We start from the raw sequence: 27,704 nt of genomic DNA on the forward strand, positions 1-27,704 counted from the left end.
TTTTTGTCACTTTGTGTTGAATGCCGACTTTCCAAACCGCCTACAGATGGAAAACTATTTATATAACCAGTAAGACATCAGGAAGCATATGCAGATCGATTTCTATCTAAATAAAATAAATGCAATAAATAAAACAACAGAAAACAACCACCGTAACGCCATCAATAGGGTGTAGGGCCGCTATAACCACACAGGCCCCACATTCCAGGGATCCTGCAAGGGGTTTTCTCTTTGTCCTCTTTGAAACGTCAGAGAAATGTATTAAGTTTATTTTGGTATTACTAAATATTCTACCAGGGAGAGTTTTATAGTTGTGATATTCCTTTTATTCTTGAACCAGCTGATTGTATCAGTCCTCCATCAAATACAGTGCTGTACAGAAGGTGGGAAGAAATTCCTAAGCTGTAGTGAAGGCAGGAAACATGTATTCTTATGACAGTAGTGATGAATGCAGTGTTCACAAACAGATACAGTGTAACCAGCCACTACTCGGCGCTTCCCTGTTGCCTTGCCCGTTCTTCATTCATGACCCGAGGCTGCAGAGAGAGAGCAGTTCAAGCGCCACAATTACCCCCTTCTTCCTTGAGCATGGTAACCGAAAGTGTAATAGTCCGTGGCGCCATTCAAGGCTTATCACCCTCCTGAGAAAGACTTTCAAAAGTCATGGAGGCCTGTGGCGATTGGTGAGTTATGAGAGTGTGTTCTTTTTCTTTTATTGCATGTAATGCTTTGAGTGAGGGAAGGACAAGCTAGCTGTGCTACAGCCTGCACAGCTTATGTTTACACAAAGCAAGGGGCTCAAAGGACAAAGCAAGGGGCTCAAAGGACAAAGCAATAGGTACGAATCAGATTTCTATTTGGAGTTGCAGCTGGTTTTATTTTACAATTTATATTACAGGGCATTGCTTACCCTGTGAGCCTCATCACAATAAAAATACAAAGACAAGCTTCGCCTCTCTGGTGTGTACGTACCAAGTTGAGATCTCGGTTCTATGCATGCAAGACTTTTGGCTGTCTCTACTATTCATTTAAAAAGTAACGGCTCATGTATTAACCCCACTGCTCCATGTCGCCCTCTACAGGACCGGATGGGTTTGGCAGTACTCACCCACAGCTGGTTTCCAACAAGCTGTCTCCAACCTGAAGGGAGGCCATGCCGAAGTCTGCTATCCTGATGTTGTTCTTCTCATCAAGCAACAAGTTCTCAGGCTTCAAGTCTCTGTGGCTGTGTGGAGACCAGAGATAAAGGAATTACAATTGAGGCCATTCATACTACCTTTCAAACCATCCCGTCCAGTCCTGTGGTCCTCTTTCCTTCTGAAATCACACACCTTATAACCAATAGTGGGAATGTGATTGTGTCACATGCCTAAAACCTGAAGTAACATCCCTTCTCTCACACATGTAACAAGCAAGACGACTTGCAAGATGATGTAATAGAAACCGATTATAATTATTTTATTTATTTATTTATCTGCCTTAAGCTTTAAAGTGATACTATCATGAAATAATTTACCATTTCTCACAATGGAAAGCCAGGTATATGTGAAACAAAATCCAAAATGGTAAGTGGGATAGAGACAAGGTTGTTATGGCTATTCCTGTGGCTTGTTTCCAACTGTACATCAATCACCTTGCCAATTACAATTCTATTAATAAGTTATGGAAATTAGGTGCTATTTTTCAAGGGTTATCCTGCTGCATTAGGCACTAGGGGTACAGTGAATTTGACAAGAGTCAAATAGTTAAGCTAAAAATAGTTGAAAAAATGTGCTGTTTGTGCACTATAATTTAAAACTGCTTTGGAATTTAAAAAAAAAAAGGATGAATATTCTAAAAGGTCATTTATATTCAATGGATTGCAACCACACTTCCATCCACCTGAAAGCACACACACTTCATATAAACTTCACAATCGCGTGACGATCTGTTGAAATGTTGGTGGGAATCTGAGTCGCCAAATGTACTTATGTGGTAGTATGATATACTCCTATCATTTTTAGAAAATGTTTTTTTATTCTTCTTTTTTTTTATTCCAACTAGAACCATTTCGTTATACCTTACAGGTCAATTTCAAAGACGCAGTACTTCTGTTAAATCAAAGAATTAGTGATGAAGCATTTACTTTACCATTATAGAATTATCACAGCATTTCCCTGATAAACATCTGGGGACTTAACTGCTTAAACATTAAAGCCTTCATCCAATCAACAAAAGACTGCACTGTACAGTCCCTTATCTAACATGATACATGTCCTCTGTAATTCACTTCAGAGACTCGTTAAGCTTTGCGGTTATTACACCCGGCATTGTTCTGCCCACACAAAACAAGGGTTATCTCAGCCTGACAGAGTGGCATTCTCTTGGTTTACCTTGACTTTCAAATGTTTAAACAACAAAGCTCTTTCTAGTTTCTGTGCTCTCGGCTTGCTTCGACATTTTAAGATTGCGTATTCAAATTTGACTGTCAGAAAGAAAAAAAAAACAAACATAAATATGCCAGCTAGCAGAGCTTTACTTCAGTAAATTAACTTCCTCCCTCTGGTGCGAATGAATTATCTGCAAACATGAAGTCATCCAATTGCCTCAGGTAGTGTACAACTTCCCTCATGTGTTACCAGACCCCGGCAGTACATGTTAATGTTATTAATTGGTGCTGGTATGAGTGGAACGGAATGATTTGAGTATGTGCTGACTCTTTGATCTGTCGCCGGGGCGCTCTTCAAGGAGAGCAAAGAGCAATGAGACTGATCTACTAAGCTTTTACTTCATCAGCCTCTCTTCAAAATTAACATTAACTTAATTTTTTATTGTTTACTTTAATTGGCTTTTTTTATTGTCTTAAAAAAATATGCTAATTGCCATCATTCTGAATTGTTCTGATTGGAATTTTTTAATTTTATGTTTGGGGCCATCTAGTGATCTGCCATTTTGGATCAAGATTCCTTTTTGTTGGCTGATCCAGCCTACATTAAGTATTTCTATGGCAGGCAATTCAATCTTAAGAGGAGCTGTTGAACTCATATGGCTGGTTTCACAGACCCGGATTAACACTAATCTGGGACTACCCAATATAACTTCAGGTAAGGTAGTCCTTGATTAGTGCTGATCAGGATCTATGAAACCAGCCACAGACTATCAAAAACTTAAAGAAATCATATGTGTTCAATTGCAATAAGTACCATATCTAAAAAAGGCAAGAGATCAAATTTTCGGTGTTCTTTCAGGTGATCTTTTGAAGTAAAATAGCTTCTAAAAAAACGATTGCAAAAATCTAATACTATAACATGTGCATGTTTATCATATGGGAAACTGTGAAACCTACCTAATGATGATGATACATACAAGGTACGATTTACGATGTATTATGTATTGTTAAAAAAAAAATGTAAACAGACATATAAATATTACAAGTAGGTGTCAGTACTGTGCACATTGACAGTAAATGGACTAACAATTGTTCACTCCAAGTATTCATTGAAAGTAGGTCACTCTGACCCAGATTCTGATAGCCTCAAGGAATGCTGGTCTTCAGGGCTTTGGTTGCTGGCTACAACAGAAATCCAAAGAGCTCTTGAAAAGCAGTCATTCAAACTCACTGTTCAAACGGTTCAGCCCCTGTTCCAAGTCAATCGAAACACTTCTTTGATGCTCTGAACCCTTAGAACAGTTCAAAACTACTTTTTCCTTTAGTGTCTCCCCAGAGATTAAAACAACAAAGATGATAAAAAAAAAACAAATCTGTCATACAGAACCAACTTGCAAAGAAGAGCTTTATCAGGCGTATTGGATTTGTAATAGCTTACATAGTATAGATCATATTTCAAAACTAGGCTTTTGGTGTCATTTTTTTTTTTTTTTTTAATGTGTCGTATAGAAACAACTTAAATACAGTCTCTGATAAAAACAACTACAATAGTTTATTTGACAGAAAATTAGAGCTAGAAACTAGCACAAGGTTGGAAAACGCACTTTTTCCTGTGTCCACTGGGGGGACACATGATGCCTGATGCGGTGTGATTTGAAGGATGTGCACCAGACATTTTCAAGAGGACTGTAAATCTACCTGTAGGGAATGGTCAATAAACTGGTGCACACAAACTTCCTTCGCAACAACAAGTTCTATTTCACTGTGAAGTTTGGAGACTCAACAGTCCTGCACCTATTCCTGGCTTCAAAATTGATTGCTGGAATTCCTGGCACCTGGCCCTTTCAGTACCTCAACAAGTTCTGGAACCCATGACTGAGTGCAGGGGTCATGCCACTTCCTAATCCTGACCAATAATATATTAAAACAAGCCTAGAATTATATTCCCTTCATATCTTCCAATATCTGGACCCTGTAATCTGTATTCATTTCATTCTATATTACTGATCAAAGCCAGCGATAGTATGACCCATGTGCCCATGTTAGCTGTAGGATTTGCTGGGTGACGTTTCTTAAATGATCATATCCTTGAAATTTAATTTCACAGTCAAAAGACCCACGGGACGAGCCTCCTGGGACACAGTCGTAATTGAGCAGTTCAGTAGGAAAAGTGCTAAGTGTCACAAAGAACATGACGTAGTAGAAAACGACTGCACCTGAACTGCAGTGATTTTTTTTTTTTTTTTTTTTTTTACAATGTTAAATAGAGGTACCTTCTTTTCAGTGTTTATTTTTTCAATGTTACACATTTACTGCAAAGGAATTCAATAATTGCACAGGTGGGAATTACGGTGTGTGCTTACCTCTATTTCAACACAGCAATGAGGATAAATGAATGCAAACGAACACAAAGTGGTAGTCTCCAGCTTTCTTTTTTTGAAGTCCCTATCCACTGCTTGTTTAAATACATCTCTTCAGATTAACTAGGTTATAACAAATCATTTCTTTATCATCCAGAGGGTTATATTTTCAGAGTTTATTCCAGCCTTTCATTAACTGCAATTTTTTTTGGAGGAGAAAAAAGCTGCTGATTTTATAAAACCAGAACCAAACAGTTTAAGTACTGCTATCATGGCCTTTTATACACATTATAGCTTCTCGGATTTATATCATTTACATGGAATTTTTTCCTTTAAAAGAAATTGAAGCTAATTAACCACTGGAGTAAACTGTTTGAAAATATGTCTCAGAGTATCTAAATAATTACAATTTTACTCTGATCACATGAAATGTTTACAATTCTACTTCATGCCAGACTCTGCATCAGTGCTGCGTTCATACTAGTGGGACACCATTACAATACCAGTATATTAACCTGAAGAAAACCTTAGCAGAATCATGCAAACACAATAGATTTGAAAGCTCCACAGACATGGTGCTGAAGCACCACTGCAATGCCACTGAATTTATTATCTAATGACCCACCTAGATTTGTTTTTCAACCAACTTTCAAGATTTAATCTTTTCCTTTGCGACACAGAACACGAATACACTCAACAGCTCAATTATCTATATTTCCTGCAACACATTCCCTACCCCTGCAAACTTCTACAATGCTCAGGAGAGGACGCATGTTAATTAACATGCTAAACCGTGTGCTGGAATTCATTAAGAAGCGTAACTGATTAACAGATAAGTCCACTAAAATATAATTAAAAAAAATTTCAGCTTCCATGGTGTTCAGTTGATAAGTGCCTGTCTCATTCTCCCTATTTTAATTTCTTGCTCTGCTCTTTCATTAACCTTTAAAATGCTCGCCATTACTGAACAAACTGGTGTCAAGCAGCGACTTCCTCTTTTCACCTGCCTATTATTCTATGACTCCTATTTCGGCTACTGTACAAGAAGCTGATTTGCCTTTTTTACCACCATTCGACTGGCACAATCTGCTGTCTGATTGGAGGAACACATCCATTGAACACCAATTCAAAATGCCAGGATTATAACCCAGTTTGGAAACAGCACCTGCCTTGGTCAATGAGCATCTTTTTAGACCCTCTGTTAATGAGATGGACCAAAGCTGATTTGCCTTAACAAATATGTTAGTACTACGTCTATCCACTAGAATATAAACACCACTTCACATGACCTGTATCCGTATCAGAAGAAAGTAGATCACAGTATATAAAGAGTCTGGATGGGCTACGATGACCCTTTCTGTACGTGTTCTCATGTGTTTAATGAAGAGGTTACCTACTTTATTATACTGGTGTAGCATGACCCTCCAGACCCAGAGTTGCTCGTGTTTGATTGAGAGAATGAGGAAAATCTTTATTAATAATTATGCAAAGTTTCATCAGAACCAGACAAATGATTGACCACAAAATAGCAGCTTCAAAAATTGCATCACTGTAACCTGATATTTTTAACTCTGACACGGCCAGACTGCGCTAATGTCTGCACCGAAGACGCAATCTCTCTTCAGGGATGTCTCACTGCAATAATAAGCTGTGGGGCTTATCAAATCAGTCTTTCTGAGCCTTGTATTTGAAAAAGGCTAGGCACTAGGAACAAAAAAATAGTATCCCTTCATGACAATTTTGATGATACACTTCAAAAACATCATACAGGAAACGCGTCTACCACCGCATATTCTGAAGTTTAATAGGACAAGATTGAGAGGAGGCTTGAATTTTAACATTTGTATGATTTTCTCTTCAGACTGCAAAATTATTAAAAGTCAGGAAATATACAGTGCATTATGTTTATATGCTAAAAATGAAATGTATTTATACTACTGTGATGGGGTGCTAGCTCGCCCTATAAATATGTGTTTGTTGTTATTGTTAGTTTTACTGTTTTCATTATGTTTTTGTGATTCTTGTTTTGTTTTGGATTGGCAGGGAGGGGGTTAAATTCCTCCCTGTAAAATACATGTGAGAATGTGGCTGGAGCCTTAAGTGTTTAATTGTTAATTATTAGTTAATTGGGCTCCAGCCACAGACTATAAAAGACAGCTGAAACCCTTTGTTGGAGAGAGGAGTTTTTGGGTGAGTTTTGTTTGTTGGTGTGCTGTGCTGTTTAGTTAGTTGGAAAAAGAAACTGTAGTGAAGGCTAATGCCCAGCCTACATTTCTGTATTTTGTTTGAACCTTTTTGATGGCCCTTGTGCCTGTTTATTTGATTATTTTTGTTTAATAAAGATCATTATTTTGCCCCTTCCACTGTCTCTGAGCCTCAAACCTCTGTCATCCTGCCACAACTACAAACATTTTTAAAACTTGTTTGACACAGTTAATAAATTAATTACCAGAGAGTATAGTTAAAAAGTAAACAACACAGTTCTGTTTCGCAGAACAAGACAAGAGAAAGAAATACAACAATATAACGAGTAATATAACATGCTACTAAGTTGCTTTTTTTTCAGTAACGTGCCCAACTCTGACGGATTTTGGGTGAATCTCCTTTCAAAAAAGAACAAGGATGTTAGCCCCCAACTGTCCCAGCCAAACTTCATCAAATGTCAAATATTACACTGGATACATCTTAGTGAGAATTTCAGAGTATTTTGCTTGAACAGTCAAGAACAGCTGGGCTCTCTTTTGCTGCAACGACCCCATCAAATCTGCCTACCAATCTGAGCTGCAACCCATCATATGATGCATTGCTTCCTTTGTAGGCTGCAATCAATTGAAGAATCAGAAAGAAATCAATGACATTTTGAAGAGTGAGAGAGCAAGACGTTATTTAATACAACCAAGACTTGTGTTGATGGCCAATGTACATCATTTCGATTTCAGGGACCCTAAGTGAGAAAGCTGAAAAAACAGGATTTAAAAAAAAAAAAAACCAAAAAACTGTCAATGCATCCTCAAAATACAAAGCACTGAAATGCTCCTTTTGTCACAATCCCATAATGAGTTCTGAAAGGGTGTTCTCCTAGTATGGCAGAATAAGTACCAAAAACAACCCATTAGCAACTTAAAATCCCCACTGCCAGCACCTCAGCGCTGTCATCCTGTGCCTTTTATCCTCTCCAGTGCTAAAATGAACACTATGGCATTCTAATCCCAGCTCTCCAGCACTAAAGTCCTACACTTTAACAAGATATTTAGGTGCCCCATTATCAGCGTTCCATTACAACTCTTGAATGCTAATGACAGTAAACACACTCAGCTCTTGTTCCCACCCCAGCTCTCTGGCAGCATTATCCCCAAACCTTTACGAGGACAAAGATCACGTGAGCTGACTAAACCCCACTGATGTTTCTGAGCTCATCCAGCTAACGGCTGCACAGAGGGAACAGGAGAATGTTGCACCGCTGAACTGCTCTTAAAATAAATCCAACCCTTAACCAACCCTTAGTCCATAAAAGCCAATGATCCAGATGCCAAAGCCTAGCATATAATGAGAACGCATAAAAATGCAAATTGTGCGATTTCTGCTGATTTAGTTGAATTTGGGACTTTATTGGCCTCAGGGCACCACACACACTCTAATATTTTACATGGGAGCAGGAAAAAAATAAAAATAAAAAAAAAATAATCTCCCTGTGCTTCAGTGTATTGGCAGCCAGATTTCTAAATGTTTTAAAAACCAATAAAAATTATCTTAAACAATGATCGTGATAAATTATATTTCATTTTGTTAAACCAATCAATTATAAAAATTGACCATACTAAAAGCATGGCAAAGTGTAATAAAGCATAGTGAAAACATGGTAAATGATAGGCAAGCAGTGTGAAGCCTAGAGTAGCATGGTAAAGCATGTTATTAAAAAAAAAAAAAAAAAAATGCATGGCAAAACCATGGTAAATGCATAGTATAACCATGGGGAAAGCATGTAAAAAACTACAAAATAACCATGCACATTACACAGATAAACTTTCAAAAGGGGGATATTTCACCAGAACATTGTAATGCCTGTACTTGAAATGTGTGTACATGCATGTGTTTACTATTATAATGCCTTTCATTAGTGCATATATAAAACAAATCTGAAAAGGTGTATTGTCTTTAAATCTATAAATTAATAAACCACCAATAAAAAAAAGTAGTAACAGTAATGCAGAGTGCCCAGATGTTTAGTCCAGTTACGAAACCCTGCCCAAAACTAGCAGCCCCGAGTGCTTACACAGTGATTCACTGGCCAGGTCAGGTCGTGTGTTAAAGTCAGATTCCTTGCAGTCTCTTCATTCCGTTTAATCCACTGCGTGTCAATCGAAAGGCTTACTTGAGTTAAATCCCCACAGCGGAATACCAATATTCTGGAAATACAGAACTAGCATCTGTTGCTACAGGTACCTCCCCACAGAGACAGTCTGCAGTTTATTGTTTGTCAGGATTCCATTTTACCCCCGTAATAATGTCTTGCGATGTCACCAAAAGCCAGTTTCAATTATCTAAAACCAGCAGAGGAAACTAACTCTTTGGACACTGCACACTTGCACACAGGTCTGGGCACAGGAACGATCTACAGCCTTATTAATGGTATGAAATGTAGTAAAGCTAAAATAAGCCTAATGAAAAAGTATTTGACAATCACTACAGAAGTCTATTTGGCTTCTAGTAAAAACTGTTTGTCAATACATTTTGCTAAGATTCTGTAGTTTAACTACAGACTGCTCTAGTGCAGTATATGAAAACTACGGACCGGACCACTTGTATTTCATTTTCAGTACAAGAGACACACGAATTACAGTAGTTATCTTTGTGTAATCTTTCACTAGTTACTTAATAGGGTTTCTGTAAAGTAATAGCCTCCCTGTGCTGGCGGAGAATGAGCACACTATTACATTATGAACTAAATAGCCTCTGTGCTAGTAGAGTTGAGAGTAGTATTACACTCTGTTGCTTTGACTGTCCGGGGAGCAGGGACAAACGCAGGTCTGACTAGGTGTGATATGTATGGCAGGAAACATGGGGAGAATATAAACAATTGGACAGTTGACAGGTTCTGCTTTCTGTTGAAGATGAAGAAAATAAAATGTTGCAGCAAAAGGTATGAAATGATCGACAGCAGAAACCAGAACAGTGTGCCGCTGCAGCTTTCCTGAGCACACACGATGGGTTCTAGATTTTGCTCCCAGCATGTGTCTCCTGTTACGCCCGGGGCATGTTAGTCACAGTAAATAATAGTGTTCTGGTTTAATTGACACTTCACTCTTTTCCCTGTAAGCTTCCACCTGATTGCTGTCTTGCTGGAGATAAAAGAAAAGATGATCCCTTTGACAGGGCTGCTTTGCATCAGTCACTGAGGAGGCATTACCCCCTGTCAGTAACAGAAAAAAAAGAAAACTATATATTAATGCAGGCTTGTGGATTGCATACCATTAGTGCTTGAATTGGAACACATTGCATTAGCAGTCATTCTGTTGGCTCCCACTCAGACCCTTGGGGCACTAAACTACCTATTCTGTCAGGGATTTGTCTATTTATCTGATTATCTGCCTACCTGTCAACATACCGGTCAAAATACTTGTCAAGCTACTGTAGGCTACTTAAAAATATAAGGGTGTTTTATAATTCAAATGTATGTAAACTGACTGCCAATTCTTTAAGCAACACTTGGAAGTTACATAGGCCACTATAAGAGTAATATACTGGATTTCATAGTACTAACAGGTCAAATAAGTGTTTGAGGTGGGACATATTTTGACGTATTCATGATTAAGGTGGAAGAACTCCATTTTCCATGTTGGCAAACATTATTTGAAATTAAAGAAGAACATATGTATACAACATAAGGTGTTGGTTTGATCAGCCTACACTATACCCCAACAAGATAAGCCACAGCACCTGGGATTGCTCTGAATATAACTGGTAATACAATCCAGGTGAATTCCTTTGTAACAATAATGTTGATCACACGTATAAGGCATGCATTCATGCATGAATGAACACTTCTCACAACCCCATGGTGGGCAAGCAAGAGGGTATGAATGCATGTCTTGAGCAGCATAATTTGTTACAAAGAAACATGGAATGAATACCGGTAATTAAATCTACATGAATTACTTCAGAACTCAGAGGAAGTGCATAAGATATTCAGGTGTTATTCCTGTGGTATTCAGCTGGAATTCATTATGAATTTGCGGCTATTATTTTAAAGTTTTACCAACATGATTAACATAGAAAACAAAACCCTTCATGTAGAAACAAATTTCCTCTACCGATTACCATTCCTGTGAATTACTGAGAGGGACAGGCTACTTTATTATGAATAATAAAACCAAATGATCAATTAATGATGGACTGTTTTGTTAAAAAATAAATGGGATACGGAGAGTATGCATTCATACCAACTATAAAACACACTTATTCTTCATTCAGGAACCATTTGGTGATCTACAATAAGCTATGTTGGGGTCTTGTACCATGATACATAGCACTATTATAATACATCATCAACTACGCTACCCAGCTCCTGGTCCAGGCCCTGGTACTCTCCCGCCTAGACTACTGCAACTCCCTCCTGGCTGGCCTCCCTGCGTCCGCCACCCGTCCGCTCCAGCTCATCCAGAACTCTGCTGCCCACCTGGTGTTCTCTCTGCCTCGCTTCACCCACGCTACTCCACTATTCCGCTCGCTCCACTGGCTCCCGATCACCGCAGCCTACAGATGCCTTGACCAGACTGCACCCAGCTACCTCCAGACCCTCATCTCTCCCTACACCCCCACTCGACCTCTCCGCTCCGCCTGCACTAGAAGACTGGCTCTACCTCCGCTACGCTCCCCTGCCTCCAGAGCCCGCTCCTTCTCCACCCTTGCTCCGCAGTGGTGGAATGACCTTCCTACAGATGTCAGGACTGCCCAGTCCCTGACCACATTCCGGCGCCTCCTTAAGACTCACCTCTTCAAACAGCACCTGTAGAACTCCTCTGTTTGTATCCTGGGACACTATCACCCTTCATTTAAATGTGCTTTATTTTGCTCTTATCTGCCCCCTATTTTACTGCATTTAATCCTGTACTTCAGAATACTGTAATCTGCCAAGTGTTTAACCTGTAGTATTTTGTATTTAATCATATCCTGATGTAACTATCACTATTTAATCATATCCTGATGTAACTATCACTATTATCTGCTGTATTATTGAATTGTGGTTTGTCACACTTGAACAAAAGTTACTGTATTTCTTGCTCTTATTGTATTACTTGTATTGTAACACTTGAAATGTATTTGCTTACGATTGTAAGTCACCCTGGATAAGGGCGTCTGCTAAGAAATAAATAATAATAATAATAATCATGCAAAGAAAGTAATGAATCATCAATATACGCTGAATTGTTACACCACTACTTATAACATTTTAAACTACAAAGCAGCTTGAGCTAGCATGGTGAACACGGGGATGCAGTTTCACAATGAACCTCAACACCCGCCTTCCAACAACCAGCACGTGAAGGAGAGAAAGGACAAATTAACCTTTCTCTTCTCTGGGTGACTACTACATACTAAGTGTGCATCCTCCACTGCGTTACTGACTCCAAGGGCCAGGGCTCTGTGGATCTGGAAGGTAACAACGTGAAGAGAACACTGTCAACACTATTCACGTCAATCCTCAAGCCAGACAACCCTAACAATTCAGCAGGCAGGCAGACGACTGCTTCTAAAAAGACACTGGGTCCTACATGTACTTTGAAGCAACCGAGTAGAAGACCTACTCTGAAAGATAACAGAGCACCTCCTTCCGGAAATGAAGGTGTTTAGGGCTGGTATAAAAGGTAGACTAATCAGGGTATACACACTTCCTTAATTCTCTCACCCACATAACATGTATGGTATTTGGTTTCCAATTCTTGTTTTGTTTCTGTCATATTGTTGAAGCATATTTGTAAAAGTTTAAGCTCAGCAAGGTTAGTATTTTTTCTACCAAGAACCATTACTACACTTGAAGCCTGTAGTTAGTTTCCCACAAGGGCTTTTTGCATCATACGTGTGAGAGACTAAAGGTACGAGAGTGAGAATCATTTGGTTATTAGTCTCACCTTCGCCACATCTGCACGAGCTTCCCTGCTGACAACAGAGCTAGTTGAGTTTTGCTGCTGCTAACGAGATGCATCGAGTCTGATCCACGTTTTTCTTTTCATTACAGGGAAGCTGCCACAGGTGATGAAGGTGAGACTAATTACCTTTAGTCTCACATTTATGATGCAAAATGCCCTTGTGCGGAACTAACCATAGGCATCTAGTAATGGTTCTTACTAGAGAAATTGGTTTTAAAGATATGATGAACAGAAACCAAATATGAGAATGTCTCAGCTACTGTAAAGTTGCATACAAGGTCACTCTGGCTGATGAATTAATGTGTGTAGAGACCCCTGAAGGCAAAACTATGGATAAAGCACAGTGCGTCTTCAGGGCACGATTTACCAGATATGTATAAGTAGTACATATGGTGACCTTCAACTTGCAGTTCTTACTACATCAAAAATAATACACTGCACACATGCAAAGCAATGACAGTTTCTCAGAGTTCCTTTCAAAAATGGGGCTGAACCTTTTAGGGGTGCAATCTCAACCAATGCTCTTATCAAATATGGAACGGGTCATTATGGTTCAGGCTACGATTTTGTCGCGGCGGTCCAGGTGGTCATGGAAATTGTGAATTTGAATGAAGTCTGTGAAATCTTGGGAATGGATGTAAATACGCACTTGATTAGCCGTGTCTTATTTTTCTATCAAAAATGATTTAATTACTATAAATTTCCATGCTAAAATCGTAGCCACAACAATAGCCGATGCATTGAGAACACATAGCATTAAAAACCAAGACACAAAAAACAACAATACATGCCTGTGCAATGCAGATTGTTATACATATAGAATAATATATGGGCTGCAGTGAATTACAAGGTTATAATTGCATAGAAGGATTCTGGTGACATCATAAACCACGAGAGAGAAGTACACTTGAGCCCCATTTGTTATATCTTTTATAATATATGGATTTCACGACATTTGTTAAAATTAATAGGTTTTGAATTTTAAAATATGGTAAAACATCACAAATCTATTTTAACTCTTGTCTTTGAACTTTGCCGTGGCAAGAGGTGATTATAGATTTAAGTTTGTGATATGTTTGCACAAGGTATATATCGAAGGCAGTTTTCTTTGTTTTCTTGGTAGCTGATGAATGATTCTCTTACCAAATGTATTTATTTAACCAGGACAGGACCCCTGAGATATACATAGAGTCCTATGTTTATCGCAAATACAAAATAGCACGAAATAAAACAAAACGCTGCATATAAAACGAAATAAAACAAAATCAATATAAAATGAAATAAAATGAAAAATCATTACAAAAGCAAACATAGAATGACATTTTTAAATTGAGTTAAATAAATACTTGCAATCGTAGTTGTTAAGGATCAGACATTACCATAGACACAGTCTGAACGGAAACGGAAGCTCTGACTAGCACTTGCACAGTTATATAATCTGGAGTGAATCGTTTGGGAATTCAAATTGTGATAGAAGAGAAGAGACTAAACCGCACATAATTAAACAATGCTGCAGAGGAGATGTATGCAGCTGACAGTGACAAAATAATGATGTGCAGATTTTGGAACTGTTAGCTGTTTGCATATATATATATATATATATATACACACACACACACACACATTATTTTATCTTATTGTATTTTTATAGCGGGCATGGGCAGTATTTACCGTAAATAGGCAGTTAATTAAAAAGAGTGGGGGTCTGTACGCAACCGTTACTGCAGCTAATGAGAAATTATGGTAACTAAATTATTTTTCTGTGCGAGGTCTGTTTATGTCAAAATGTTTAATAAAAAGATGTATGTTGTTAAAACATCATGTATACTATACTATTATTGATATACATATATTTCAGTTGTTTTATTAATGTGTATCTGTAAAAAAAATGAAATTTGTGAAAAATAAAGCGGAAAATAACAAAACAATAAAAAAGAATTTCACGGGGCTCTAGATATACATCTCATAGTCAAGGGGGTCCTGGCAGGAGAAGGCAGCAAGAAATAGCATTATTAAATCAATTACAAAAGTAGACAAATCATTCAAAACAGGACTTAAGGGCGCCTGCTAAGAAATAAATAATAATAATGAAAACAACCATAACTGTATTACAAAATAAAGGCATACAAAATAGAACAATTCCAATTGACATAATCATGGTTCGTGTCAGTATTTACAGAATTTGCAAACCTGGTTTTTATGTTTGAAGACAGTGCATTCCAAAGATGAGATGCTTGATATACGAAGACGTAAAGAGACCTCCAAGAAAAATAGTTGGGCAAGTCATAAATGGGTGATGTGTCGTCCCATTACTTTATGACTTTTTGACGTAACGTCGCTTATTTACAGTACAACCTTTTTCTGTATGGACTGGGATGTTATTAGACTACTTATCCATATATTATAGAGTAATATAATTAATGCATTGAGAAAATATCATTAAAAAGCAGTAAGACATTTTTTAATTAGATTCTGCCATTTCTCATCACAAAACAAATACAAATGGAAATACTTCAGTCAAGCAACAAGCAAGGAAAGCCTGTGTTTCAAGGTAGCTGGGGCACCAGGGCGATTAATCAATTAATTAACATTTAGTTGAGGTTAATTTTTAACAACAGTTTTAATTTTACTCTGAATGGGTTGGCTTTGTTTGCAATCTGCTAAAATTGAAAGGAACCTGCTAGAGATTGGAGAGAGTTCATAAATATATAAAAAGCTAGTTTTGCACAGGAAATGGGTATCAACTGGGTACCTAGAGAATTGAATGTATTACCAGAAGAGATATATTGCCCCATTATTCATGCATATAGACAAGAGGGCAGGGTTCTGCTGAAATGGATGCGGTGAGGCGTCAAAGACAACATTTAAATTCTCTGGGTATCAATATTCAAATTAAATCTGTCTGTTGCAATGCAATTACTTAGGTGTGTGTATGTAACTATATGTGTGTGTGTGTGTGTGTGTGTGTGTGTGTTGGGGGATTCAATGTCATCAGTGCCCTGCACAGTGTTTGGCATTATCTGTTATCCGTGGAGCCTAATAACGTTTGCCACAAGGTCTTTATGTAATCAGATTTTTTCATTTATCAGTGCCTCGGAAACATGCACGAAATTTGCATGAAAAGGAAGACGGAGGAAGTTAATAATCTGTTGGTGTCACACAAAAGGCAGCTGGAAGTCAAAGCTTTGCTCCCTTTGTCTTATTTAAGTGCCTCTTATTCAGTGAGACATTGGCTTGGGGGAGAGTTAAATTTCCCTGGGGCCCCTTGTCGAATTACCCTTTTCTAAGTATCTAGCACATGCATGGGCTAGGCTAGACAAGGCAAAGCGCCCCGGAATTCTGACTGTTCAGTGTCCAAGTTCTATCCAACCCAGAGCACGATAGAAAATAAATTTAGAAAAAAGGCGATTCCCACTAGGAAACTGTGCATCTCTCTGCATGCAATACAGTCTTTGTAAGGAGATATGAATATACCCTATCTTCATAAAAAGGATGCATGTTTCTTGAGAGTTTTAGAATAAACATAATATATAGAGAATACTGCATGGTCAACACTGCAGTGTGTGGTATGAGAACGGAATGCACACCCGAGGGGTGAGATGCTACATAAACCCAGAGGGCAAAGCCCGTGGGGTTTATCCAAGCATCCCACCCCAAGAGCGGGCATTCCATTCTCATTTATCACACACTACCCCATGCAGTGGTTTTTATAATCACTGGTGAGCAATTTTGTTCTGTGTTGCTTGTTGTGGGCGGGGCTTACTCCACTTAGTTTATGTCAGCGAGTTATTAGGCAGATTGAAATGCATAAAGAAATGTATTTAAAATAGTAGCAACTTTGATAACTTGAAACAATTTAAAATAAGGTTAGCATTATGTGAGATAGTACAGAGTGCCAGTTCTGTTTTTTTTTTTTTTTTGCAGTCAGGTTTCCGTGGCAACTTGTTTTCACAGTGGCTAAAAGGTTAATTATGCACTTTTACATTTTTTATATACAACCATTTTGCCATTTTTATGTCCACTAGTTTGTTCTGAGGGTGTTTGTGTTTGCTAACATCTCTGTGTACCTTTCTGTGAGAAGTGGCTTACCTTCAGTCAAAATCAGAGTGTATTACAAAGCATCTTCGTATGTGGACACGAGATTTTTCAGGTGACTGAATTATAGATGTTTACGGTGACTACCTGATGGAAAATGCAGTTTGTCCCGAAGACTGAAAGCAGAGAGTCTGTTGCCGAGGAAGTTTTGATGTTGGAAACTTGTGTTTCTCTTGGATTTACCTGATTTTCACTGTGGAGGACTCTGGGTGTTTATCAGTTACACACTAGAGAATTGTGGAGATGTGTTGCTGTTTGACAGCTCCCGCAGGGTAGAGCTCTGTTGCTGTATTAATGAGGGTGTGTTTCCCGTATCACACAGCTGTGTGAATGGTAAATATCAACTGGATGAGCCCATATCAGCCACAACTATAAAACACTCAATTGTGGTAAATTTGGAAAACACTATAAGAAACTTAGTAAACTGAATGTTTTAACTAAAAAGGTCTCTCTCAAAATATTTGTCATTGAATTTACCAAATTAATTTATAAATAGAATTGCATGTATAGTTTTCTGTAGTGGTATATGCTCACACATTAATATACATTAACTGTAAATACTGAAAATAAAACCATTGGTGATAATATATTTATAAATGGGTAGACAAAAAAAAAGCACAGTTATTGGAAAATCATAGGCAAATTGCCCCCTCCATTAAAAATGTATTACATGGGCAATTTGCCCACAGCGGTAAACAGTGTCTCAACTATATACGGTATGGTATATCATTGCAGCCTGCCAGATTCAATTGCTCTTAGGACCAGGTCAAAACCAAACACCTGGCTTGCCGAAGCTTGTATCGGACTGTGCCTCCACTCCTAGTACTGCCATTGATTCACTCTTTAGCCACTCATGTGCAATAATTAGAAAAGTCCAAGAATTTCCTGCTCATACCGTGATTTAATAGTCTCTTAAATGCTCCATCCTTTCAGCACTAGGGGGTACAACCGCTATACAGTTTGGAGATGTCAGCAAAAATAAATTATGTAAACTTGTTCCATTCTGAGAAACCTCTGCTGTAAATCTCAGAAATCCAACTCAGCCCCTCGAAGTGCTTTCCAAGCAGCCATGAGCGATAATATATGGGTGCTCTCCTTGGGCAAACTCAGCAGTGTTTTGCAATCAAATGTAACCTTTCAGGGCTGACAAGGCCCTCATATATCCATGCATGGCTACTCTCCTTTTGTAGCGGGCTGTGTATCGATTGCGGTGCAGATTAGAAAAGTCCATTACATGTGTTAGCCAAGACAGGGATTCTCTCTCCATCTCTGTTGCTGCAGGGACCTGTATTTAGGTACACAAATATCACTAATGGTCGGGCCATCTGAAAGTTTTTATTGTTTTTAATACACCGTGCCAGCCTATCCCAGATCACCCAGTCCTAAATTCACAGAATACAGAATGATGTATGACAAACATAACATGAAAAGTTTTATCAAATTCAAGCTGAAGATATGATAGCGCTTTAAAATTATACAAGACTGAACAGGTCAAACTTGTTTGATGAGACACATAAATCCAAACTGTTAATGAAACTAAACACACATTTAAAGGAGTGATACTCATTTTGATTAATTTAATCAAGTTCACAGTCCCTTTTAAACTGTCCATAATCACTGGCCCCTATTTCATTGTGCTTCTTGCTTGCTTGTTTTTGAGGATATGCAGATTTTAAAACCACTTTTTCTGGCAAGTAATACTTCCTGTGTCAGACTCACAAATGGACTGCTGTAACTCCCAAGTATCAAGTGTAAATGCACCAGAAAGATTATGTTGCTAGTGCTAATAAGAGACAGGAAAATGATTCACACACTTTTAAAAGGACAAAAGTACTGCCAAGTGTCCATTTCAATTAACTTTTAGTTGTGAAAAAAGCATTTTCGTGAATCACAAATGAATGTAATAAACAGCGCACATGTGAAGACATTTTTTTTTGGTTTTGTTATGATTAAGACAGTAACAACGCATAAAAAAATGAATTGCTCCAATATCAAGCACAACACCTTGATAAGCAATGTTTATCTTCCTCTCTTTTTACATTTCAATCCTGTTTTCCCAAATCCTTCTAACAGTCAACAAATTATAGAAGGGGGAAGAGAAAAGACAGCAGACAGAGGGCATTTTAAAATTAAAACAGGGGGGTGTTCTAGTGGTGTACATATGCCTACTTTATGGAGAAGTTTATTATAAATATGTACCAGATAGTACAAACATTAAGAAGGAAATCATGAGAATTGAAACCCTTTAGGTATGCATAAGAAAACATATTTTCTACATCCTCACAACTTGCTGTTCCTGTTAAATTCTACCACACTTGATATTTGCTCCCATGTCCTGGTTCTTTTTTGGACCACCTGCAAACTCCCCGGCAGTGGATGTGTAACCAGAGAGACTTTCATGTTGAAAAAAGTTCACAGTAACATAACAAAACAACACCTCCATTCACGGTTCAGTAGAAACAGAGAACACTGTGCCTAGGCTACATTAAAACATAAATAAATGGCTGCTATAAACAAAGCCTTAACTAATTTGACTCACCATTAAATGCACCAAATTTAGAGTGCAGAACTGATATTTTGCTGACAGCGACAACTTAGAATCTGTCCAAAGTTCTTTAAATGGTTAGCTCCATGTTCCCAAAAGCATGTAATCTGGGCAAATGCTTTTTTTACTTTTTACTTATGACTCATCTGCATTAATGATGAAGGCCCAGGAGCAGTCTCCTTTTTGTACTTTATTGTCAAGTTGACCCTTTCTGGGCCATGCAATCAGTATAATTCTTCAGCACAGCAGTGTCTCTCTCGCTCTCTCTCTTTTTAGTATTTGGCTATGAACAGTAATGGCATAAAGTGCATAAGTACCTTTGACAGCAATTACTATTTCAATAAAAAGTTAGGCATTAAATAGATGTCCATGCACAGGTAACAAGCTTACCTTTTAGTTGGGTCTGTCACCATGCCATTGATTTAAGGTGGTTTGCTACAGTTTAAAAAATCCATGTAGGTCTGTCTTTTTTCACTCATTCAAGTAAATATAAATATAAATACTGCAATAAATTTTAAATCCACAAACCAGCCAACAGGGATTTGCACTGGTGACGGAAGTGTGATAACTGGATGCACAGTAATAACTGTAGCGGAACAGCTTAAGAAACTTCTTAAGCCACAATGAGTGTCATTATAGCCTACAATCTTTTAAATGACTTTTGGTAAGTTTATGGCATATGAATATTGCATGAGCAAGACTGCATGAAGGAGAAACTGAAAAGACAAAAGCCAGGAGCAAAAAAAAAAAAACAGGACACCGCAATGACTTTCAACCAAGCAAAAAGGGATTGATAAAGTCAGCCAGTGTGTGTGTAATTACTCACCATATTGAATGGCTGTGGCAGAAATCTAACGCAGAAATGATTTGTCGGAAGAATTTTCGGGCTTCCTTGGGCGTTAGTCTTCCCTTTTTTACCAGATAGTCGAAAAGTTCGCCTCCAGAAACGTGCTCTAGTACCAAATACCTGTCAAAGAAAAACAAAGAACCACTGAGGAAAACCACACACTTTCAGTCAGGACAACTCCTGCCATTTAAAAGCAGCGTATTACAGAAATATTAGACGTCTGAAATTAGCATGTTTTACAGCATTACGACTTGCTTGGTTTTGGCGCTCACACTCACCTTTTGAGTTACTCAGTGTACTGACTTCTGAATTTTTCTCAGATTTTACTTTGAAATCTAGCAGCAGCTTTTTGCACAATTTGCAGTCGAGAGCCAGTCAAACAAAGCATTACAGTAGTCTATCCTAGATGGCACAAACACATGAGTCAGTTTCTCATGAACAGCTCCAAGCACACAATATGTCAAGTCATTTTATAAAAGCACCCTGTACATCTTATCTTATAAATGAAATTTGCAAGGATGGAGGTCATTGTTCAAAAAGACTTTCATTATGTTTTTATCAGAAATGGTAGTCCTCTGTCTTCAGGCTCTTGCCGTCTTAAGTGACTAAAAAGCCATCGCCACAGCTCTGGGATCACTCAAACGGTGTTAATTAATTTAATTGCACTGGAGTCATTCAGCAAGTTTTTCTTTATGACAATCACAATCATGACAGAATAACAGTATGAAAACACGAATTCAGCTTTAAAAGGAACAAATTAACTTCACCTTTTCTCTACAAAGAAATCCTGTAACCTTGGTGCTGCACAGTAACACACAGCAGCAACCGGTTCCTTGCTTTTCTTTTTTTCTGTTATCTGTTAATAATCTGTTAGTAAGTATTACTTTTTGTAAGTGTCAGAAATGTTATCACCATATATGCATGTATGTTTCAAACTGTACAGTATGTGAAAGGGCCCACACAGTACCTACGTACTCTATACCAGGGGCTCCAAAGCTCATAATCATTTTTGTGGCATTTCATCTTGTGAATATGTTATAAGTATCACATAGCTACAGTACCATGAAACATACAAATAGCACATTATAAAAACAAGTTACCCTGCATGCTGTTGAAACCTACATGGATGGTGTGTTCAGTAATGGATTGTAACAAAACGTAAAATCTTAACATACCCTGGTTCCCCAGGTTAATAAACTCAATAATAAACTCAACAATAAACTCAACCAACCCAAAAGAAGGTCAACATGACCTAGATTTGGATCCTCAGGAACTTGTGTCAATAGCAGTTTCGTCACAATTGGATGACTGGCTCCCTAGATATAGCAATGTAAGCGTGACATATGGATTTGCATTCCCTGTGGCGCAATCTTTGCACTGGAACAGAAGCTATTAAGATATGAGAAGCACAGTGACAGTGTTTCCCACTAGCTAAACTATTTTCTGATTGTGGCACAGCACGCATTCCTATTCACACCCATGTCCTTACTGGACTACTGTTAATCTACCGTCCTTCTCACTTCAGTACAGAAAGATGCTTGCCACTGGAGATCACTGATATGTATTGCCCTGACATTGGGACACTATAATACGCACCAGTGAATGTGCTAGGCACTTCCAAGCGTGCTGAATACTTAGATAAAAACACTTTGAAGAGACTAGTAATAATGGATCTAATGATGATCAGCAATGCATAGACTTGTACATACTGCTACAGTCCTGACAGAAATTGCTGAGACACTTACACACAGACCTTAACAAGTACACCTGATTCAATTCAAAAGAAAAAAACAAACGCACAGCGCTCATATGATTGCCCTGTTCAGTGGGGAGAGCCAATCAAACATATTCTGCAGGCACAGTAAATGGGCTATAGAAAGCGAAACACAAGATTATTTTTGATCTTACTGTTTCCGTAGTGACGTGTTTGCCCATGTCTCAAAGTTTGACTGAATAACCATACTAGGAAATACTCCATGCAGGTCCTCGAGTAATTTTAATTAAGAGTGCCAAATTATTTACACCCATTTTCCTCCACGAAGTCCAATTACAATATGTTCCCTTGATGCTGCAACTCTCCACAACAGCTCAGGAGAACTGAAGGTCAGGTGGGCATCCTCCGATCCCACCAGCAAGCCAATAGAGTATGTTTTGAGTGACTCTATCCAAGGTCTCAATCCAATCATTTTTTTAAATGAGGAGGAGCATCATTTTAGTAAAATACGTGATGGAGGAGCAATATTTATTTGAATTCAATTAACACATCACCAAGAATCATACTTATAATGGATCCAAATTTGCTTTGTTTATTGTCATTTCTAATTTTCCACACTTTATTCTAAACTAAAAGATAAAATAAACCCATACTAAAACAGCCCAGAATAAGCTAAAGGCCTCAGCTGCGTTTAGAAGCCTGAACTGTGGAAGAATGCAGTAAACACACCCAAGTAATTATGTTTTAATGAAAAACTGACTGTGATTCCAGGAGCATGCAGCTTCGAGAAGGTTTGTGAATAGGAACAATAATTAAGACTACATAGCCCTAATAAGCTGGGCAGTAGGAGAGAAAGCCGGGCTCCTGTCCTCCTGGGAATAAAGAACAGCGACCTTGCTTCACATCTGGGCCCAGCTGTGCTCCGGCAGACCGCGTGATCAGAGCCAACAGAGCAAGTGCAGCTGGGGGCGCTGACGTCTGCCCGGCTTTTCTTGCTGAACAATCAGTTCTCCATCTCAGGAGCTTCTCATGTGGCTTTAACCACCTCCCGCAGCGCAACAGCAAGCGTCTGCTCTTTGGGATCGCCATCCACCTAAGAACCCCTTTGATTCCAGCAGTCAGCATCAGGTGTATTTACAGACTGGAGTTTCCAATTGGTGGAACCCTGCTTGGGCATCTCAGGCTCTTTGCATGTAAAGAAGTCCAGGATTGATCATGACACATCTGAAGCCAGGGACTGCTTTTGAATGTTCGATGCAAAGAGAAAATGAGAACAAAATTGAACCACCGATCCTATTTCATTCAACAGTACAAAAACTGACCCAACCTAAAAAAAAAAAAAAAATCTTAATTATAAATAATATAGTAGACCCTGATAACTTATGACACCGCCATCTGAAAGCTTCCATCTAATTTTTCCTATTTAACTATATATGAAATATATAGCTGAGGGTTTTAGAAGATAGAATTTGACCCCACTCGAGCGCATGCCATAACACTGTCTACTTGATCTTATAGTTTTACCTCTGAATTTATGGTTCATTAATTCAGATAGACAAGCAAATAATGTTATAGAACTCGCCAGAAACATGTCAAATGAACATCCTGGGTTCTTTCTTCATGTATACTTTTGTTTTTCCTTTATAAAAACTGGGCACTAGACAAAAGCCAGCGCTGAGTGAATCAACGCCAGGGTGATTTCATGCGTTTCAAGATGACAACACACACTCTTATAACTGGAGACATCCTCTCATCAGGTAGTTTAAATTAGCTCTAATGGATCAACTAGACGGACATGCATCACTTCAAGTTTTTCAAGTTTTTTTTTATTATTTATTTATTTTTTTTAAATAGCCAATGGTGTTTATTTATGTCCATGGGTGCTACAACGACTGTTTTCCAAGCAGGCCAGCCATCTAGAAATCAGAGGATTTAACCTTCATCTTCACATTGGAAATGTCATTAGGGTTGACTGTTTTGGAGCAGAGGCCCTATTTATCAAATCTTTTAACTGTTTCAACACTAACGATACATATTTGGGCCACGAGCCGACTAGAGAATTCCAAATGAAGAAAGAAAAGGAAGAATCACAAAGGCTTTTGAATGAGATTCCTCGGGTAGGTTGCAGTGTATGTGGGTGGATTTTTGCCAGCGCTGCACCAAGAGAAATTCATTCTCTAGGGCTGTCAAGCGCCAAATTCCAGCGCCTATTCACACTCGTAAACTTAATCAGAATTTAAAATAAATAAAGTAAATTGATGGCACAGATATAAGCTTGCACTGCATTCAGCTTCCAACTTCCATTGCATTCCCACAGGGCCTTGATTCATTGCGAGATTAGAGGATTTACTCAAGCGACTGCCTGTCACCAATTCAAATTAGGGAAAAAGTCAAACATGATTTGTGGTTTTAACATTTTCACAATGATCCACTTCCAGTCGTTGCGCCGATTAGTCTCTGTCATCGGAAATATTGCAAATAAATTCCAGAGCACTTAGGAAAATGCTGACATTATCAATTATTAAGGACACTGCCATTTTTTTTTAAATTGTCTTATGTAAAAGAAACAGCAAAATCTGCCTTTGATCACTTTTCCTTTCAGCTTCTCCAGACTTATCCAAATAAAAATAAAAAAATGCCAACAGCACCTCCTGCTGGGTCAAGCCGGGAATGCAAGCATTTCCATTATCTGGGCCTATTTCAGTTTTGTAAAAATGAACAGGTGGTTTAAAAAATAAAAGTACAAAACAGTACAGACTGCTTTGAGAATAAGCCATATATCATTTATAATGCTCGGCTGTAATTTATTTTTAAACATCTTTGCAGTTGTCTTTTTTTCTTCACATTTCCTTTATCACTCATCATCAACATGGCTTGTGCTCCTAAAGTGTACCATCTGTAGTGGCTCTAAGGCACAACTGCAAGAAAGAATGAAGTAGACGCGCATTTCGATTAATGTCTTTGATCTACTTGGCTCAGCTGCTTGCAGTTCTACCTTGTTGTTAATGAGTGTTTAAAAGTTATATATGATTGGTAGTGGCTTGCAACAACTGTACCGGAACCAGGAAAATAACATCTATTAAACTACAACAGCAGTGAAAAACATATTTTAAATGATACCAGGAGCTTGAAATATAAGAATGCCCCTGAATTTCCCATCTTTTTGCAATTTCTATCTGTCTTTAGTGCAACATGTATACAGATCGGTTCACACACAAGATCTTCACCATCACTATCAATCAACCATGCCCTGGAAAGCATACGTAGATGTATAATACTTACAAATATTTCTTATTTTCATAGACGTCGTGCAACTTTAAAACATGAGGGTGTTCTATGAGCTTCAGAATGGCGATCTCTCGTTCCACCTACAAGACAAAAAGAAAAAAGACATGTTTAAGTCATCAGAAAATATATTAACCCATTACAAATTCCAGCAATGCCTAGCTCTGGATGATTGCAATGCTGATGAAGTCAATTTTAAAGCTACTGTTTAATCCTACATTTGAGTGAATGTATCGAATTGCCATAAACCTATCCAGGAGGTTTATATGCCAGATACCTCTTGACAAGTCTACAAGCCAGTGCATGAATTGTTCTGGAGGGATACGTGACCATTCCATCACAGCAAATATTTCCATTAGGGGCGTTGTGGAAACCTACAGTGATGTGAAGTCTGTTCTCAAGAATGGCCAATACAGTCAGCACTTTTTATATAAAAAATGCTGCCAGCAGAGTTCATACTAATAGCTCTCTAAGTAACTCTGCTGTTTTGCTCACCCTTCGTGACAAAAAAGTGCAGCTTTTCAGTGTTACAGAATAAGAATAAGTATGGCATTTGCAGGACAAATGAATCGGTCGTGAATTGCATGAGAGACAATCCATTTACTCAAAAGTGCGCGTATTGGTCAACCATAGCACAACTGACAGGATCTGGTTACGTAAGTGGTCATTTTGGTGACTAATCCAGCAGCAATAGCACAACCAATAAAACATTTCTCCCCTGAAACACAGAACTTAAAATGATATCCCTAACCCCAAGCATTTTTCTTGTACCAAGCCCTGTTTGGAATCTGAATGCTACTGTATATTGTTCTCAAGGTTGCAGTTGAACAATCTGCTAAAGTTATCCAGTGTTCTGATTAGGAATGTTGTGACACAATATGCCTCATCTGTTGAAGCCTGTCTAGATAGCAGAATGTCATTCTCTGTATCAGCCACAAGAATTAGTACAGAAGTACTCCACCTCAATGTGGATTCTTTCTAATGCATGGAAAGTAAATGTGTTCAGTGCTCATCTTAACCAGCTCAAAGGTAGATGTTTTAAATAGATTTTAAAATATGAATATTACCTATGTAAATATCCAAGAGACAAAAGGAGAATGAAAAAGTAAGAAAAAAAATAACGAATGCAGTTCCAAACAGAACACAGACAAAATTACCACAAGAAATGTAACAGGCCAGCAGAAACCTCCCTCCCCACCAACCCCTCTGCACCATTTGTACATGACAGAACGGCGCGTGCACCCGTGACGCTAGTCTGGGCTCAGCTGCATGTCCCTCCTTGTTCCAACACGAATGTAATTAGTTTCATTAATCAAGGCACTGAGATCTCGCTGTGTCGCAACAAGGAAATTCATTAGCACTGCTACCAAAAAAAAAAAAGTGTTTACTTTATCTTTTAGTAGTGTAGAATATAAGACTCCCTTGCTTCTCTCAGGGACTGAAACTGAACTCCCATAAGAGCAGGGATTCCAGGTAGATAGACTTGCACTTCCTAAGAATACAGTAGACTGTGGAAATAATGGATCAGATTGCAATACAATGGGAGTTTTATTTCCATGTAATTACATCACATAGTCTTTGATATCTGTAGTATTTCTGTAGTGTCTGATTATTTGGTTATACAGCAGCTCTGGCATCTTTTAAGAAATCAAGGCTGTGTAAATAGTGTATCGTACTGTGCTCATCATTTGTCATCAGTGACTTTCTTCTAAATGAACGTGCAGCAGGGACTTTTTTTGGTTGTTGCCACAATTCCAGCATTGGCCCATCAGGTGGCACTGTGTACCACGTTAAAACTATTTTAAAAGAAAATGCAATTACAAAACTTAAAACACCAAGTGACACTGCACAGCAGTAAGGCTAAAAAACAAAATAAGAGTATTATTAGCAAGATATCTGTGTAGCATGACACATGTATGCAGATACTTGCTAGTTGAGGTTACATTTAACCCAGGATCACTGGTCAGTCAGGAGCTGGGATTTAAACCGAGGTTCTCCTAGAACTCCACCCACACAACTGTTAGGTTCTCAAGTAGTCACTATCTCTATAATGGGCAAGGACACAGTACAAAAGCATTGGAAAATCAACAATATTGGGCCAAGTAAATATATAGACATTTTAATAAATAAAAAAAAGAAAAAAGAAAAACAAAGCCTTTTACTATTTAACACCATTAGAATTTGAAAGAAACTCAAGAAATTAAATCAAGGGCTCTTAGTATTCTGAAGATTTCAGACAGTTTTCCCTAAGACACAATTACAACAAAGAATATGAAGAAGCAAATTGTGTGTTTTGATTGGTTGAGAGGGACTTCTAAGTTAATACATTTAAACAGAAAGCAC

The 27,704-nt window shown here is 38.2% G+C and overlaps 1 protein-coding gene across 19 annotated transcripts in view; it reads right to left on the reverse strand.

Moving 5' to 3' along the window:
- The window catches only part of LOC117431964 (serine/threonine-protein kinase BRSK2-like), a 213,987-nt gene that overhangs the window by 55,897 nt on the left and 130,386 nt on the right, over window positions 1-27,704 (reverse strand). For all 19 annotated transcript variants that reach the window (XM_059001922.1, XM_059001912.1, XM_059001916.1 and 16 more), the window contains exons 3-5: window positions 25,359-25,444; window positions 20,342-20,482; window positions 1,109-1,225 (exon numbers count right to left, since the gene is read on the reverse strand). In XM_059001922.1, the coding sequence (XP_058857905.1) occupies window positions 1,109-1,225; window positions 20,342-20,482; window positions 25,359-25,444 (344 nt within the window). The remainder of the gene's footprint in view (window positions 1-1,108; window positions 1,226-20,341; window positions 20,483-25,358; window positions 25,445-27,704) is intronic.

This window comes from Acipenser ruthenus, chromosome 27, assembly GCF_902713425.1.
Source record: "Acipenser ruthenus chromosome 27, fAciRut3.2 maternal haplotype, whole genome shotgun sequence".
Taxonomy (NCBI): Eukaryota; Metazoa; Chordata; class Actinopteri; order Acipenseriformes; family Acipenseridae; genus Acipenser; species Acipenser ruthenus.